Consider the following 17,069-nt stretch of genomic DNA (forward strand, 5'->3'; position numbering starts at 1 on the left):
AACTTTTACTATAGTCTATAAGAAGATAACCAAGGTATAAGCCGCAATGCAGCGCCACTTAGTAAACATTTAGAGATACGTCTCATGCTAATAGAAGAAAAAATGGATGCCGCCGAAGGCTGGGTTCTAAGCCTGGTTATCCGGGTATAAGTGCAATGTTTTATCCACTAGACCAATCGTGTCTCATTGATCGCAAAAGTATGGCACCAACACTTGAGTCCTTGGGTAAGACTCTTTATCCAAAAGGGATATATTATGTGAGTGACCTGCCTCTTAGCAGTGACGGATATTTTAGTAGTGATGGCATTAACCCTCTCCTTACCACCCATAGGAAAATCGTCACATTCGTTACGATGCAGCCAACATTATTCTCATTCTTATTTCTTTTGTACATCATAAAAATTAAACAAAAATATTTACTATAGTTAAAGTATATCAACACTGTGTTGAAGTGCTCGTTTAGCAGGAAAAAAATATGCATAGCAAGAACTAACAGCTCTTAAAATAAACCTATTTTTGTATAGATGGGGCGAGGATTTTGGGAAAAATCTGGAAAATGGCCGGTAAGGAGAAAGTTAAGTGGGAACCTAAGATTTACATAATAATTGTACTGCAAATGATGTGCTACGTAGCTTGCTTAAGAAAGAGATGAAACATTGTGAAGTAAATAGGGAAGACAAGCTGTGAGGTCACACTATCTCCTTTACCGGTTCCAAAATCCATTGAAGTGTTATGTAACCAGTCCTTAGGAGGACTAATAATGAATAGGTTACATATTGAATCATATAAAATTATGCCTTTTCCGCCACGACATCCTAAGATATCGTCGCCTTGGCATTCCACGAAGGAATATAGATAACTCATCAAACAAGATTCTGAAGTCAACAGGAATCACCCATGTTGTCCAAGTTAACAAACTGGGGGTTAATAATCTTGCTCAGTGGAAAAAAAAACGAAAGCGGGACTCGAACCTGGGTCATTCCGGGTCACAGTGCAATGCCTTAACCACTGGACCGCTCCGCCGAATCATAAGGTGGCATAAAAAAGAGCAAGGATAGATGAGATTTATTGACAACCAGCATATTTAGAATAGAAAATAAAATGCCTTCACTCTAAAACTAGAAGGTCATTTACACAAGATTTGTGTTCAGTTCTCCTGGAGAGTGGTTTTACACCTTTAATGAGATTGGAACCGGGTTTTTTTGACATCCCAAAATGTTGTAATAACTGAGTGGTTTGGCGCCATGCCTTGTCAGATTCCGGGGAGAATATGGATTGTCGTCAAATTGGCTTTAAATTGCGAAGTCCCATGTTTGAGAGTTGTTTTATTTTATTTTTTTTTTTGCCAAGATGAGGGTCATTTAGATCGATCGATATTTGAAGGACGAGTTTTCTGGCTAAATTTTAAAATATGGGTTTTTCCAGAGTACGGCAGATTTCTCAAGGCTTGGTGGTTTGTTTGTTTCTACGAGTGAACGAAAACCACAAATGTACCACACCAACTCATGAGCACCAGCCACAACGCGAAGACGACAGTCCCGTGTGTTTCCATCCTTGTGATTATTATTGTGTCACCAATCAAGGGATTGAAGTGAACAAGCAAACGGATTCACTCAATATATAGAATGAATAATAATAATACGTCGTTACTCGTGCCTTTGTTATTGTTTGTTTTGAGGTGTGGTTTTTTTGCCATCTGCGTTTGTGACTAATTCTCACTAAACTGTATTAAACCCTATTTTCATACTTGGGGGCCAAAAAGACCCCAGGGGTGTGTTTTTTATTTATAAAACAGTCAATTTTTGACGCAGAGACCTGAAATTTGGTGACTTTTCTTAAAATCACGAGGTCCATGACCATGCCAAATTTCATGCTTGTCACGTGCATAGTTTACTCACACTGAGCATGCTCATTTTGGAATTTGAGATTTTCCGATCTGGGGGCCAAATGACCCCCATGACTTTCAAAGAGAAAAATACAGAAAGTACTATTTCCTGATTTGGGGGTCATTTGGCCCCCATGACTTTATAGAGAAAACGGAGTAATATTGGTCGAGCGATGGCACTTGTTGGTGGTTTTCCCATCCAGGGACGAGTATGAGACCTATGCACATTTGACCCGCGATTCCTCGACGTCTTTGGCTAAGGACTTGAAGTTTATCTATGGTTGTCATTCGTATTATAGGGTGGGAGAGGGGGGGTCAATCTTGTTGTTTATTCTATCCCCTTTGTTGTCCTTTTTAATCTCTGCTCTCAACTTGTTAGTCCTCTCATGTTAAAATCCACTCAACATCTATCATCTTTTGTCAATTGTTTTTCTGGCGCGATAGATTTAAAACTGGCCTATCGGAACACTTTCTGTCAAGATTTTAGGATGCACTGGAAATGGAAGGAGAGGGGGAGTTGGTCCCTGTGCTAAACGAATATCCACCTATCGTATGATAGTGATAATATGTGGTTGAAATATATATTGGTGGTGGAGGCAGTAATGAGAAGTACAGAAGACGACCAGCATTTATTTAGACTAGAAAATAAGATCTCATCAATCTGAAACCAGATGAATTACACAAGGTATCCAGTCCTCCGGAAGAGTGGTTTTGCACTTCCATTGAGATCGGAACCAGTTTTTTTGATATCACACCTGTGTTTCCTCTAATGATGATGTAGTTGTGGTGATGATGAAGAGAGCAAATGCTGGGGACGGGAATAGATGCTGTGTGATTGGTTAAGAAGCTCACAACATTGCCATCCGGAAATATAACGGACCAAGACACAAAACTATGAGTAACCTTGAACGTTTATTGTCTTGCATTAAGTGGCTTTTATCTCAACTTGTGTCTTAGACAGTGGGTAAACTTTAAGAATAATGATTGTTACTAGTTCATCTCACGTCATAGAATCTAGGATCAACCCCGGCTTGGTGACCCGTATCATACGGTATGACTTTTAGAACTTGATTCAAGAACTGTAACTCATAACAAACAGTTTATCTCGTCTTACCAATGCTTTGATTCTAATTTGTCCAGATCAAAATCTCTGGTCTTAGTTACAACAATCTTGTTTCCAAGACAAAGTCAATTAATTCAATCCTAACGTCAATTGCCCAAAATATAGTAAACTTAGAGCTTGTCTGTCGCTCCCATTAGTCGAAAATCTGAGGTACTGGTCAATGATAAATGAAGACGTGTATAAACCAGGATGTTTGAGAGATGTGTAGGTCGCCATGCCTACCAAACTGTGCGTGATATTATTATCGTTATTATTATATCGTCTGTAAACCATAACAATCTATATTCGCGGAATCCAATTCATAACATTACCAAACGATTTTGTATCCAAGTCGTTCTGCCCTCCAAACTATACGAGATATTATCGTATCCAAACCGCAACCATCTTTTCATAACATATGTCACCTATAACTTCCAAACAGTATTATATCTGAATTAACAAAATAGCAAAATGGATTTGAAAGTAAAACGATTGGTCATTTCATGTGAAATTATAGATTTTGTCAGTTTAACAAATTTTGATCATTCTCTTTAATAAAACACAAAAACTCAACACAAGTTTAATAGATTTTGTGCATAAAATCAATTTTGAACATTTTCAATCAGCCCGACATGACACAGTTTAGAGGAAATAGGTAACAAATTTTCATGACTTTCAAACCGACTATTTTTCTTACGCTTGAACGATTGTCTTTGTGTTCCCTAACTCTTATGTAAAGATTCAAAATCTACACTCCTCGCGGATCCTTTTAGAATAATTCTATTCATTCCAAATAGACAATTATTGGAAATTGTCAAGACATGCCTATACCAGTATTAGAATAATTGGCAATAATGTCATAAAATAATAATAGTAATAATAATAATAATAATAATAATAAAAATATATAATAATAATAATAATAATAATAATAATAATAATATAATAATAATAATGATAATGATAAATAATAATAATAATAATAATAATAATAATAATAATAATAATAATAATAATAATAATAATAATAATAATTATTGAGCATATAAAGAGCAATATACGTAACATATGATGATGATGATGATGATGATGATGATGATGATGATGATGATGATGATGATGATGATGATGATGATGGTGGTGGATGATGATGATGATGATGAGATGATGATGATGATGATGATGATGATGATGATGATGATGATGATGATGATGATATTATGAATTTAGAACTGAAACCAGCAACAAGCTGGCGTGGGCTGAATGAGCAAACAAAAACAATCAAAACAAAAGAAACGGAAAACTATTTTTAAAAAAAAAACATAACAAAAAAAAAAAAACTAATACATAAATAGAATGGACAACATAAAATAACAAGAATCTTATGGCGGCATAAAACAACGAGAGTCATTCCGTTGCCCCACACGTTAAACTTAAATCAAAGTTGTCTAAGTGTAACAAACAGTCATCGGATAAGTTGGCCTGGGATTTTTATATAATTTTATTACTAATGAAATAATCCAGTAGTGACGAATAAGTTCGAAAAGGTCTTTGTCAGCACTGACGAACAGGCCCTGTGTTCGACAGTACTGATCAATTGCCGGTGGTACCTCTTATTTAGTACTCAGGCGCTGGCACATATTGGTCAGTACTGACCAATAGCCCTAGCCTAGAGAAAAAAAAAAGATTTCAACAAAGGAAGCTCTTTCTTTCATTTCATTTCACAATTTTCAATAATAATAATAATAATAATATATAATAATAATAATAATAATAATAATAATAATAATAATATAATAAATAATAATAATAATAATAATAATAATAATATAATAATAATAATAATAATAATAATAATAATAATAATAATAATAATAATATAATAATAATAATAATAATAATAATAATAATTTTTATTAGGCCCAGTGCAGCATAATTTAGACCACACAACGGATGGCTGATTTAAAAAAAAACAACATACAAACCATTTAGTTAGCAAATTCATGACACTATGGCTGAGACATAACGTAGTCCTTCAAGCTATCAATTTAGTTCACCTAGATATTGAAAAACGGTACTAGAAAATAAATCATTTTTCATATAAGAAGTTACAAACGAATATGTGGGAAGGATTTATATATGACGAATGATGCTTGTATGCACTGCTGTTGACATGCCTTTCAATCTTGTATGCAAATATCATGCATTGTTACCTTATTATGGCCATCTTCTATATGTTTGGATGTATGAGTGTATGTGTGTGTGTGTGTGTGTGTGTGTGTGTGTGTGCTTTGCATGTCAAGGTTAAAGATATATGTTTGTACATCACACATACATGAGTGCATTTAAGTTGTTATACTATCTTTACCACGTGTATCATTATTGTAATCTTTCAATCAATTCAAAGGATTTTATCCTATGTCGCCCTACACCATATGTTATATGTTATGTTAAGGTAGGGTACACACAATGAGAAAAGATAAGCAAGACACGAAAGTAAGGCAAGTATTGTAAGAAACATTAAATTGAATATTAACACTTTCATTTATCCAGTATTGTTTCATCATTTCATATTTGGCGATTCATTCTCGCTAGTACTACAATCAGAAAATTAATGATAGATCTACTATCAATTCATTTTTATTACATAGGATAAGTATAAGAATCATCTTCATTCGTCACATTTCTAATGAAAAAAAAAAGTAAAGAGTTAGTACTTACTTGGATGTTTCTTGATTAGAGTTGATGAAAAAGTAGGTAACTGAAACTGGCGCTCATCATATTGGACAGCAAACAGGAAACAAAATTAACTTAGTCAATGATTGTAGATGCCATCTACCAGTAAGTTGTGGATCATATTGACATGACTATGTCACTAAATAAATAGATGCATGATGTCACAACAAAAACAACAACATGTTTTAACCCCATACATTTAATGAGAAAATATTATTTTAACTGAATTTTCCATAGTAAAATCATGGGGGTCAAATGGCCCCCAAATAAGAAAATAGGACTTTCTAGTATTTTTCTTTTTGCAAGTCAGGGGGGCCAAATGGACCCCAAATCAGGAAATAGGACTTTCTAGTATTTTTCTTTTTGCAAGTCAGGGGGGCCAAATGGACCCCAAATCAGGAAATAGGACTTTCTATTTTAGTATGAAAATAGGGTTAACTCGTAGCCATCGTTAAGTTATAGATAGTATGCAGTTGACGTCACTCAGGTCTTTGTTTTTCCTTTTTGCCATCCGCGTTTATGAGTAATTCTCACGAAACTGTATTAACCTGACTATAAACGTTCAAGTTACACATAGTTTTGTGTGTTGGTCCGTTATACTTCCGGATGACAATGTTGTGAGATTATTAGCCAAGCGCATACTATCTATAGCCTGACACTGAAATCCAAAAAGACTGGCATTTTGACGTCATTATTTGGTTTTTGCATCGCCTCGTGAGTAGTCGTTAGTAGTGCTCATGGAAACAAGTGGTCCTATTGGTTGAACTATTGAATACATCTCACGATTTGTTTTCTTTTTGTGCCAAGGACTGGCATTTTGACGTCATTTTTTGATCAGTGTCAGATTATAAGTTAACGATGACTACGATTAACCAGATGATAGATATAACGAAGTTGACGTCACTCGGGTCTTTGTTATTGTTTTTTCTTTGTTGTTTTTTTGTTTTTTTTTTTTTTTTTTTTTGTTTTTTGTTTTTTTTGCCATCCGCATTGATGAGTAATTTTCACTGAACTGTATTAACCAGACTATAAACGTTCATGGATACACACCGTTTTGTGTGTTGGTCCGTTAGACTTCCGGATGGCAATGTTGTGAGCTTCTTAGCCAAGCGCATACTATCTATAGTAATAAAATACTAAAACGTCATGTTGTCCGGTTGAATACAGTTAGAACTGCTCACCTCTCTGATTGTCAAAAAAATATAGATGATACTAAAATTAAAATGGTATAGAATGACTAGATTATACATATCGTGTAGTCAGGTGTGTTCATGCAATAAGGGAACAATAATGTGATGTCAAAATACTGGTTCCAATCTCATTGGAAGTGTGAAAACAGTCCACAGGAGGACTGGATTCATACACTGTGCAACTGATAGCAAAGTGCTTTCCTCCAGCTATAATAGACCCAGCTAGCCAATCACTGCTGGGTAGACACAAATAAAAATATCGACTTCAGCTGGAATCGATTTCGCTCCCTTTTATGTGTGAAACGAAAGCTCTGCCGATATAGATAGTATGCCCTTGGCCAAGGAGTTCACAACATTGCCATCCGGAAGTATAACGGACCAACACACAAACTCTGTGTAAACATGAACTTTTATAGTCTGGTTAATACAGTTTAGTGAGAACAACTCACAAACGCGGATGGCAAAAACAATAACAAAGGCTTGAGTGACGTCATCTGCAAACTATAGATAGAATGCGCTTGGCCAAGGAGTTCACAACATTGCCATCCGGAAGTATAACGGACCAACACACAAACTCTGTGTAAACATGAACTTTTATAGTCTGGTTAATACAGTTTAGTGAGAACAACTCACAAACGCGGATGGCAAAAACAATAACAAAGGCTTGAGTGACGTCATCTGCAAACTATCTATAGATAGAATGCGCTTGACCAAGGAGTTCACAACATTGCCATCCGGAAGTATAACGGACCAACACACAAACTCTGTGTAAACATGAACTTTTATAGTCTGGTTAATACAGTTTAGTGAGAACAACTCACAAACGCGGATGGCAAAAACAATAACAAAGGCTTGAGTGACGTCATCTGCATACTATCTATAGATAGTATTGGCTAAGGGGGTATAACGGACCAACACACAAAACTGTGTGTATCCATGAACGTTTATAGTCAGGTTAATACAGTTCAGTGAGCATTACTCATAAACGCGGATGGCAAAAACAATAACAAAGGCCTGAGTGACGTCATCTGCATACTATCTATATAATTCGGTATGTCTTTTTTTTTGGAGGGGGGGGGGGCTGCTGATAATAAGTCACTAATCATGACTAACAATCACGTGAAATAATATCACATTTTTCTTAATCATTGAATACTGATAGCGAAGTCAAAGCGGACCTCGTGCCACCGATAAATTAGGAAAAGGAGTTGCCGTAGTGAAACAGAACAGTCGGCAGTCTGTCTGGTCGAGATTACTTCGTCGTGTACCTTTATTTTAACGGTTCGTTTTGTTTGATTTTTCTGTGCTATTCCATTCCTATTACTACAATCAACAATGTCAATGCCTGGAGGAGCTACGGAAGTCAAAGATGCTGATGAGAATGTACAAGCACTCATTGAAAAGGTAAGTAATCCATTTTATTTAGCTTGATTTGTGGAGGAGGACTTCGTTTAGTTTCACAGAAGTTTTATTATAATATTACTTTATCTTTTAGCCATATTGGACTTTCAATAAGTTTCAATATACAATAAATATTATAGACTGTTAAAGATAAGTTTAATTTTTATAGTGGTGGGATTTTTCTAATTTCAAACCACGATTACGACTCCTGCCAACTCCATTATTACTTACCATTTCCCATCAGTTTCGATATTGCAAGTCATGGCAAACAGTATGTTTCATCAGGTTATAGTATCTTTAGTTATGGTTGCGCCAAGGAATTTACCCAACCCGATATATTTTTTTTTTTTTTTGAAAACCTCTTTAGTCGTGTTGTGAAACTACGGAAGTCCTTCCAATGTATAGATCGTATGTCACTCGGGTCTTTGTTATTGAATTTTGGCATCCGCGTTTTTTGAGTAATTCTTACTAAACTGTATTAACCAAACTATAAACGTTTATGGTTACACATATCGTTATACTTCCGGATGGCAATGCTCTGAGCTTCTTCGTCAAGCGCTTACTATCTATACCTGACTTATTGGAAAAGAAACTTAAATTTATTATGAAATATTATGATTAACCTTCCGATTTAGCCTTGACGATTTAATTTGTCGGGCAAGATTGTCTTTCACGCTTTGATTTGTTTTTGTTTTTGGCCCTAACTGCAACTACAACTATTCTCTCTCTCTCTCTCTCTCTCTCTCTCTCTCTCTCTCTCTCTCTCTCTCTCTCTCTCTCTCTCTCTCTCTCTTTCCGTCTTTCTTTCTCTTTCGAATACAAAATTGTAAACATTTTTTTTCATATTAATTCTTATTATCTGGTGCAGGTTTTCTCTTTTAGGGGAGGAAGAGGGGGGGGGGTATAGGACCTGTGTAATAATAATAATAATAATAATAATAATAATAATAATAATAATAATAATAATAATAATAATAATAATAATAATAATATGTCTAATCTTGTGTAACAGCGTTCTACCTTTGCAACAACCAATGTTTACATAATTCTTATAGTACATGGTATATAGTACGCGGGAACCTTCTGGGTCAGTGCTATGTTCAGTGGCGTGGGGCCATTGGATCGAATGGTGCCAGGCACCGCACCAATCTTTTAAAAAATCATTTACAGCATAATTTAATTAAAAATAAAACAGATTTTAACTCCACTGTCTTTCGCCAACTCGCCAACAACATACTGCCTTTTTAGTCTCCACTCTATTCAAGATTCCGAGTCACGCACTGCGCCGACTCGTGTGTTGGTGACATCACTGTGCGAAGTAGTGAGTCAACACCGTGGTGCAAAGCAATCCAGGCTCCCGTTAATGCTATATCCATTAGTATCGCGACAGCTGATTGAGCGAGAAACTAGGTCAAATTATACTATCTTCAAATAGCGGAAAACCCCTCGACTTGTGCCAGGATCTGAGAGCTCCACCGTTGGACTGGGGGCTAGGCGGGTCGCTTAGACTGGGGGGATGCGCCAAATTAGGGTAACTTCGGCCATCCAAAATATTACATTAACTGTCAAAAATACTGATCATTGTCAAGTTTATTTGTAAGCAGCAAAGAAAAACATCATAAAACTTTAAAATATGACATATCAAACCCCCCACCTCTTTTTCACGATTATTGAATAAAGTAATTCTTTGCAACGAAGCATTGTGGACGAATTTACCAACATTTTTCTTGCTTGTAGTGCCGAGTTGATGGTTACGTGTGTATGAGTGTTTATTTCTCTCTGTGTGTGTGTGTGTGTGTTTGTGTGTGTGTGTTTGTGTCAGTCAGAGAAAGAAAGCGAAGACTGTCAACAGTTATACTTTTGGTGTGTTTTTAGATTTTTAAGTACTTAAGTGGAGTGATTTTTTCTTTGTGATGCTTTAAGATCTGAATCTACCTTTTATTTGTGCAATCATTAATCGGGGGCGGTTGGTCACATTGTATTTAAGGCGGCACAAATCCGAAATACAGAATCAAATTTTATTGGTCTAGTTAATTTAACTTAATTTGACCTACTTTGTATGTGTGTGTGTGTGTGTATGTGTGTGTGTGTGGAGGGGGGTATTGCATTGTTTGCATATGTGCGTGTATTTGTGTGTGCGTGTATGTGTGTGTGTGTGTGTGTGTGTTAGAATATTAACGAGACGTACTCACAAAAGAGCATCAATTATCTTGGACAAAACTTGTCTGTTAACTTTCATCTGTTCATTATAACGACTCACAGACGCAGCATGTCCTGTTTCCAACTGATTTCATATATCTACAACGTTGAAAAGTTTATATTTAACAGCATCTGTGACATGGCTATTTCATTCAGAATGTTTCTTCAGTGCCTGAGAGATGTGCGCAATATCACTGAATCCTCCTGTTGTCCGTTATAGCATACATCACCAAAAATCAAGCAATAAAAACAATGAAGCGTTTTACGGCTTTCACTGGCAGTAAGCCATTCAACATTTTAAAAATAACCATTATTAAATCGGCGCTGTCTCCTCGGTGTGTTAGAAACTAAGTTAAAATTCACTGGTTTGTGTGGACCTAAATCTTTCACCACTATTTTCTCTTGAGTGGATAAGTGTCGGAATCGATTTTCAATTAAAAAATCAACATGATTCATGATTGGTTACAAATTACAGAAATAACTTTTTAAAATAAAATGATTCAAGATAAAAACAGGTAGGTTTCATAAACAATGACAACAGCGATAATACATTTTCTCTGAATACTAACGGTATGACACACAACTTTAGAATAATTGAATGTAAAAATCCACATTTAATTCCAAACGCAAAGCACTTCTTAACTCACACACAATCAGCGACATCTTTATAATTATACTATTATTAGACAACGCACACAATACAAGTTGAGGGGGGATCGTTGGGAGTGTGCGGGGATGAAGGACTCCGTGGGGTCAGGGATTTTTATTTATAGTACCATGGGGCTCTTCTCGGTGCATACTTTGTTTACTGTTCTTTTTGATATTTAATATATATTTAAGCAAAACCAACAATGATAAAATATATATTTATTGCCATTCTCTTCATCCGTATATCTAAGTGAAGCAAAGCCTCTTCTTTCAGTAATAAAACTATTGTTTTAATTTATCCCAAGTAGGACCTCAGGGCGTGCATCGCTAGATTGGCCGTCTTGGCCTAATTATTTTAGCAGTGAAAGACAATAGTTGGTTGGGGAGGGAGATTGGGGAGTGGTAACTAACTTTCTTCAAGGTACAGCAGAGTATAGGATAAGGACAGGACGGCCAAACGAATACTGGCTCATATAAACAAAAAAAAACTTCCCCACCACACCACACCCTCCGCTCATTGTCACCCCGCGCAGGCAACGGGGGAAAGATGAAACGTGCCGAGTTGACGCCACCTTCGCGGAGCGACGCACGAGTCATCAAATATTAAATTCAAAACAAAAAGCAGTATGTGCTAAATTTTTAATTTTATCAAAATTTTAAAATTGAAGTTTTTTGTTTGGTTGACATGCTAATCTACGGAAAATATAGGGCGGCACAAAACAACTTCGCTCTATTGACCGACCGCCAGTGTCATTAATCGTATTCCACTGATTTCCATTATTTGAGATATACTTTGAAGTTTTGTTTTGTTAAACAATGAATTGCAATGAATCAAGTTGACTCTTTACTTCACCGACCGTTTGGGATATTGACACTAGATGACAAATTAGAAATAAAAAGACTAGTTCCTCACCAACCAACTGATTTTGAATTAACACAGGTGTGGAAATCTCGAAAACGCTCTTTTTCAGTGACATGGTATGACAGGCATGAATGGCTCACAGTTAGTTTAGTCTTTTGTTTTTATTGTCTACTTTTTACAGATACAACAAACACTGACAAATCATGGACATCTATAGGCTATAGTGACCTTAACCACTTCCATCGTATTTCTTAACCTCCTGAACGTTGTTTTAGCACCTTAAAAGAGTGAAATTTTTTTGTTGCGAAATTCAATGAAACAGGAGCGGTTAAATTCATTAATGATTCTGTCAATTCACAAAGCTGAAAAAAGATGCCATTCCAGATTTCAATAAACACGTTATATAAAGATTTGCAGAGATGAAACATCGCCGTGCAGATTTTTTTTACAAGTACTAAAAGTAAGTAATTTCTGTCATAGGTTTTTTTTTTTTCTCTTTTGATTTACATTTATAACATATTGATTGCATTATCTACCAAATCCAATCCTTTAAATGGTGGACAAAGAATAATTACAAAGACCTTTTCATACGGGACTTGTATCTCAGTGTTGTGGCTTGTTGTTTTCATGAATTATTTGTTTTTGTGAGTTTTGTCCACTCGTAGAAACCATCGACCCTCCCCCACCCTTCCATAAAAGACAGTTTTTAATATGTCGTGCTCTCTCCTCTTAACCGTGTTCACTGTATTAGAATTTTTTTTCTAATCATGGCACCACCATATGCCGTCAATACGCCACGCCGCTGGCTATGTTTCGGGTCCATTTCGGTTTCTTCCTGTTATATATATAAGCTGCTTGAAAGGCCATTGTCCTACCTCCGAAAGGTCAGTCACCGCCTAGGAGAACTACAGAACAAATTAAGGTAGGAATCAGGGTGCAGGAATGAATAATACGTTAACTCACTCAATCCTAGAGATTTTTGCGGCTATGTGGTCAAGTGGTATGACACTCGCTTTCGGATCGGAAGGTCCTGGGTTCGAGCCTCGCGCTCGGCGCATAGTTGAGTCCTTGGAGAAGGCTCTTTACTCACATTCTCTCACCGTACTCATGTGTAAAACGAGTACCTGGCCGTTAACAGCGTTGTCTTTGTCCCAAAAAAAAATTTGTAATATCGCCTAACAGGCGTCATGTCCCGTTGTAAATGTTACGTGTTGCCGTTGGCCAGGGACCCCTTGTAAAGCGCTTTGAGAACGTTTCGTGGATATTGCGCTATATAAAGGCTCTATTATTCAACTATCATTAACACGTAAAATCTAAAAACATTAGCTTTGATACTTCCTCTATAATTTGTCTCAGAAAAATGTAATAAATAGGCATGGGGTTAAAGTAACCCGGGTAAACTACGGTAGGGTTGAGTGAGTTAACGTGCTATGACGAATTCTTCCATAATGCGTGATTGTCTACGGAAACCTGAAGGATCTTATTTCGTTTTGTTTTTCTTGTTGATTTATTTTTTGTTTTTGTTTGTATCCGTTGTATCTGTGTGCTTGTTCTGTTCGTCTGATTATTTTTTTTCTTTTTCTGAGTTTACAGACTGTTCTCATCATTTAAGTATTTTTCCGCCATAGTTAGTATCTTTGGAATGCGCTACTTTCAATGCCACTCAGGGGCAGCGTAGCTCAGTGGTACGGTCTTTGCTTCTTACCCGAAAGGTACCGAGTTCAATCACCCGCCGCAGCGTTGTGTGGCCTTGAGCAAGACACCTCGCCCTAGCTCACTTTGCGGCGCTGCTCTGCGGATGACGCCTGGGTTATTCCAGTCTTCCCTTGGAATGGACCCTAAAGGCAAATTTCCCCTTGGGGATGAATAAAGAGACTTTTATTTTATTTATTTTATTTTATTGAATACTAAGAACGTTTTTCTTTACATGAATGATGTTATCTCTTTATTTTCAGCTGAAGGGGGATGCTGAGGAGAAATGTGGCAAAGAGTTCAGCGAATTCAAAGCTGTTTCTTACAGAACTCAAGTGGTCGCTGGAATCAATTACTTTGTCAAGGTACGTTTTAAATTGTGACCCATCGTTTGAAAACGTTATATCTGGATGTGTCTAATTCTTACAATTTATTTTTAAGCTTAATTTACAAGGTTTGAGTCAAAAACGAATGCAGTCATTGAGGATACTGAGATTTGTTTCTTTCACTTCAATGAACCCAAACTTCCTTATTCCAGTCATTTTAAATTTTAACTGACTTTTGTTCTTCTTGATCATTCCAATATACAACCGTTCTGGTATGGTGGGTTACAAGTAATATTGACACTTGGGGAAGGGGGGGGGGGGTGATGATTGCGATCTTGTTGTGAAACTTGATTTTCTAGTCTAGATGTAGGCCGTACTATAGCAATGTTAGACGAGGAGGTACAAATAGTGGAAATTGTCATGAGTATGTTGGTGATGGCGGGGATTATGATGATGATGATGATGATGAAGACGATGATGATGATGATGATAATTATTATTATTATTATTATTATTATTATTATTATTATTATTATTATTATTATTATTATTATGAAATGATGATGGTGATGATGATGATGACGACGACGATTATGATGATGGTGATGATGATGATGATGATGATGATGATGATGACGACGACGATTATGATGATGGTGATGATGATGATGATGATGATGCGGAGGAGGATTAGGAGGATGAAGATGCATCGACTATTGAAACATCCATAGGAAAGTCTTGATATATGCATGAATCACATTTACCCTCTATATTATTTTAAACATTAGCAGCAACAAAAAAATTCAGAAATGTGTTTCGTATGTAAATTCCACTGTGAAATGGACCTTGGCATTATAACTATAACCCACTATAATCATTTCCAATTTATTGCCAATTTTTATATGCTGTATTGTAGCATGATACCCAGCCTCGGACCTGTGGGTATCTGGTTCAAATCTCGATGTCGGCAGCGCAAAATTGAGTTCTTGGTAAAGGCTCTTTATTCACGACACTTGGGTGCAAAATGAGTATCTGTCCGTAATATATGTTGGCTCTGTCTCTCTTCTTAAATTGTAATAGCGCCTTGCATGTCGCCTACATGTTAAATGTTGTTACTTGCTTGGAACATATCGTAAGGCACTTTGAGCATATTTAGTAGATATCGCGCTATATAAAAGCTCAAGATTGTGCTCTCCTTTTATGTTTTCAAATTATCTTCTTTTTTTTTTTTTCTATGTTTGGTTTTACTTTTTTTCTTTCTTTTTTTTTTTTGAGGGGGGGGGGGGGGGTTGAGTTGTTGTTTTTTTTTGTTTTTTTTTGTTTTTATTTTATATTGTTGTTGTTGTTTTGTTTGTTTGATTTATTTTTTATTTGTTTTGGAGGGGGCGTGTTTTATTTTTTTTTTTTTGTTTTTTTGGGGGGGGTTGTTGTTTTGTTTTTTTGTTTGTTTTTTTATTTTGTATTTTTTTAATTTTGTTTTGTTTTGTTTTTTTTTTGCTTAGAAATTAGAAAGTATCCCATCATTTCAGATTTCAATTTTCTCTCACCTCGCAGGTCGCCGTGGGCAATGATAACTACATCCATATACGTGTATTCTGTGCCCTGCCCCACGAAAACGAGGCTCCAGAACTGGTGTCGGTTTTAGACAACAAAACCAAGGAGGACCCATTGGAATATTTTTAATTAATGTAGCGTCGCTTCTCAATGAGTTTTCTTGTGCAATAATGTGAGCATACATACGTGCGCGCGTGTATGCGTGGTGTGTGCGTGTGTTGCTGATATTGATGTTGTTGTTTTTGTTATTGTTGTTCTTTATGCAAAAATATGAGTTTGAATTTGAGTCTTTTTGTGTGATTGAGGCTCTAGGGATTAAATATCTTTTTTTTTTAATATTTGATATCGTACGTATTTGAATAAAGAACACTCATGTGTATGGTATTGTAAAAAATTCCACTTTTTATGGTATTTGTGTTTTTTTTTATTGTTGGTTTGTTTTGTTCTTTTTTTTCGGGGGGGGGGGGGGGTTCTTTAGCTTTAGTATGTTTGTTTTGTTTTGCTATTGATTTTGTTTTTTCTTTGTTGCTTTTGTTTTGTTTGTTTTGTTTTTTTTTGTTTTTTTCTTGTTTTTTTTTCTTGTTTTTTTTTCCTTTTTTTTTTCCTTTTTTTTTTCTTTTTTTTTTTTCTTGTTTTTTTTTTCTTGTTTTCTTTTTTGTGGTATTGGAGGGGGGGAGGGGTTGTTTGGATTTATTTTTTTTTTTTTTATTTTGGTGTATGTGTTTGTGTGGTGGACTTGTTCTGCTTATAATGAACACATATTTTAGTGATATATCGTGACAACAATAGTTCTGCTCAGCTGAAATGGTTCTTGTGATGACTTAAAGTTGGCGGTTGTAGTCATGGGGGCGGTGATGATGATAATCAGCACGACTATGCTCAAGTCTGTAGACTGCCGTGAATTAAGAAGAGAATAAAAAGAAAGTTATGAAGACCGTAACAACAATCGTGTGGTCCGGCATTTATCTAGCGCAAGATCGACTAAACATGCTCAAAGCGGTTTACATGGTTTCCCCACCAAACAGCAACGTTTAACACGTAGGATGAGACATGACGTCTACAAGGTGATATTACAGTCCACTCCGGATAATTACAACTCGGTTAATCGCAACTTTCGGTTAATCGCATATTTTCATAAGAAATAGAAATAATTCTATATAAAAGTCACTGGTTAATTGCAACAAACTTCGGTTTTTAAAAAGTGGTAAATTCAAGAAATCAAACAATATATCATGATTAAATTTCATCATTGATGAAATCGTGACAGGTTGAAGAATCAAGAGTGAGCGGGATTTAATGCTACAGTAGTGTGTCGAAAGAGGGCGGGGCTCTGCAGTATGGGTTTGTGACGTCATCGGTGCCAATTAAATACAAGACGGTGGGGGCTGGTCATAATCTTGACAACAGGTTATAAATGAGTTATAAAGAGAGACTGAGCGATATCCTTTGTTTTAGGATTAACAACTGCATTGTG

At 36.0% G+C, this 17,069-nt stretch overlaps 1 protein-coding gene across 1 annotated transcript; it reads left to right on the plus strand.

Moving 5' to 3' along the window:
* Positions 1 to 8,099: 8,099 nt before the first annotated feature.
* Positions 8,100 to 15,994, plus strand: LOC144967140 (stefin-C-like). The gene is made up of 3 exons (XM_078904008.1): positions 8,100 to 8,317; positions 13,979 to 14,080; positions 15,596 to 15,994. Exons 1-3 carry the CDS (start codon positions 8,249 to 8,251, stop codon positions 15,722 to 15,724), a joined length of 300 nt encoding a protein of 99 aa, XP_078760134.1. The 5' UTR covers positions 8,100 to 8,248; the 3' UTR covers positions 15,725 to 15,994.
* Positions 15,995 to 17,069: the final 1,075 nt, after the last annotated feature.

This window comes from Berghia stephanieae, chromosome 3 (genome assembly GCF_034508935.2).
Source record: "Berghia stephanieae isolate SIO BIC M18660-M18661 chromosome 3, UCSD_Bste_1.3, whole genome shotgun sequence".
Lineage (NCBI taxonomy): Eukaryota > Metazoa > Mollusca > Gastropoda > Nudibranchia > Aeolidiidae > Berghia > Berghia stephanieae.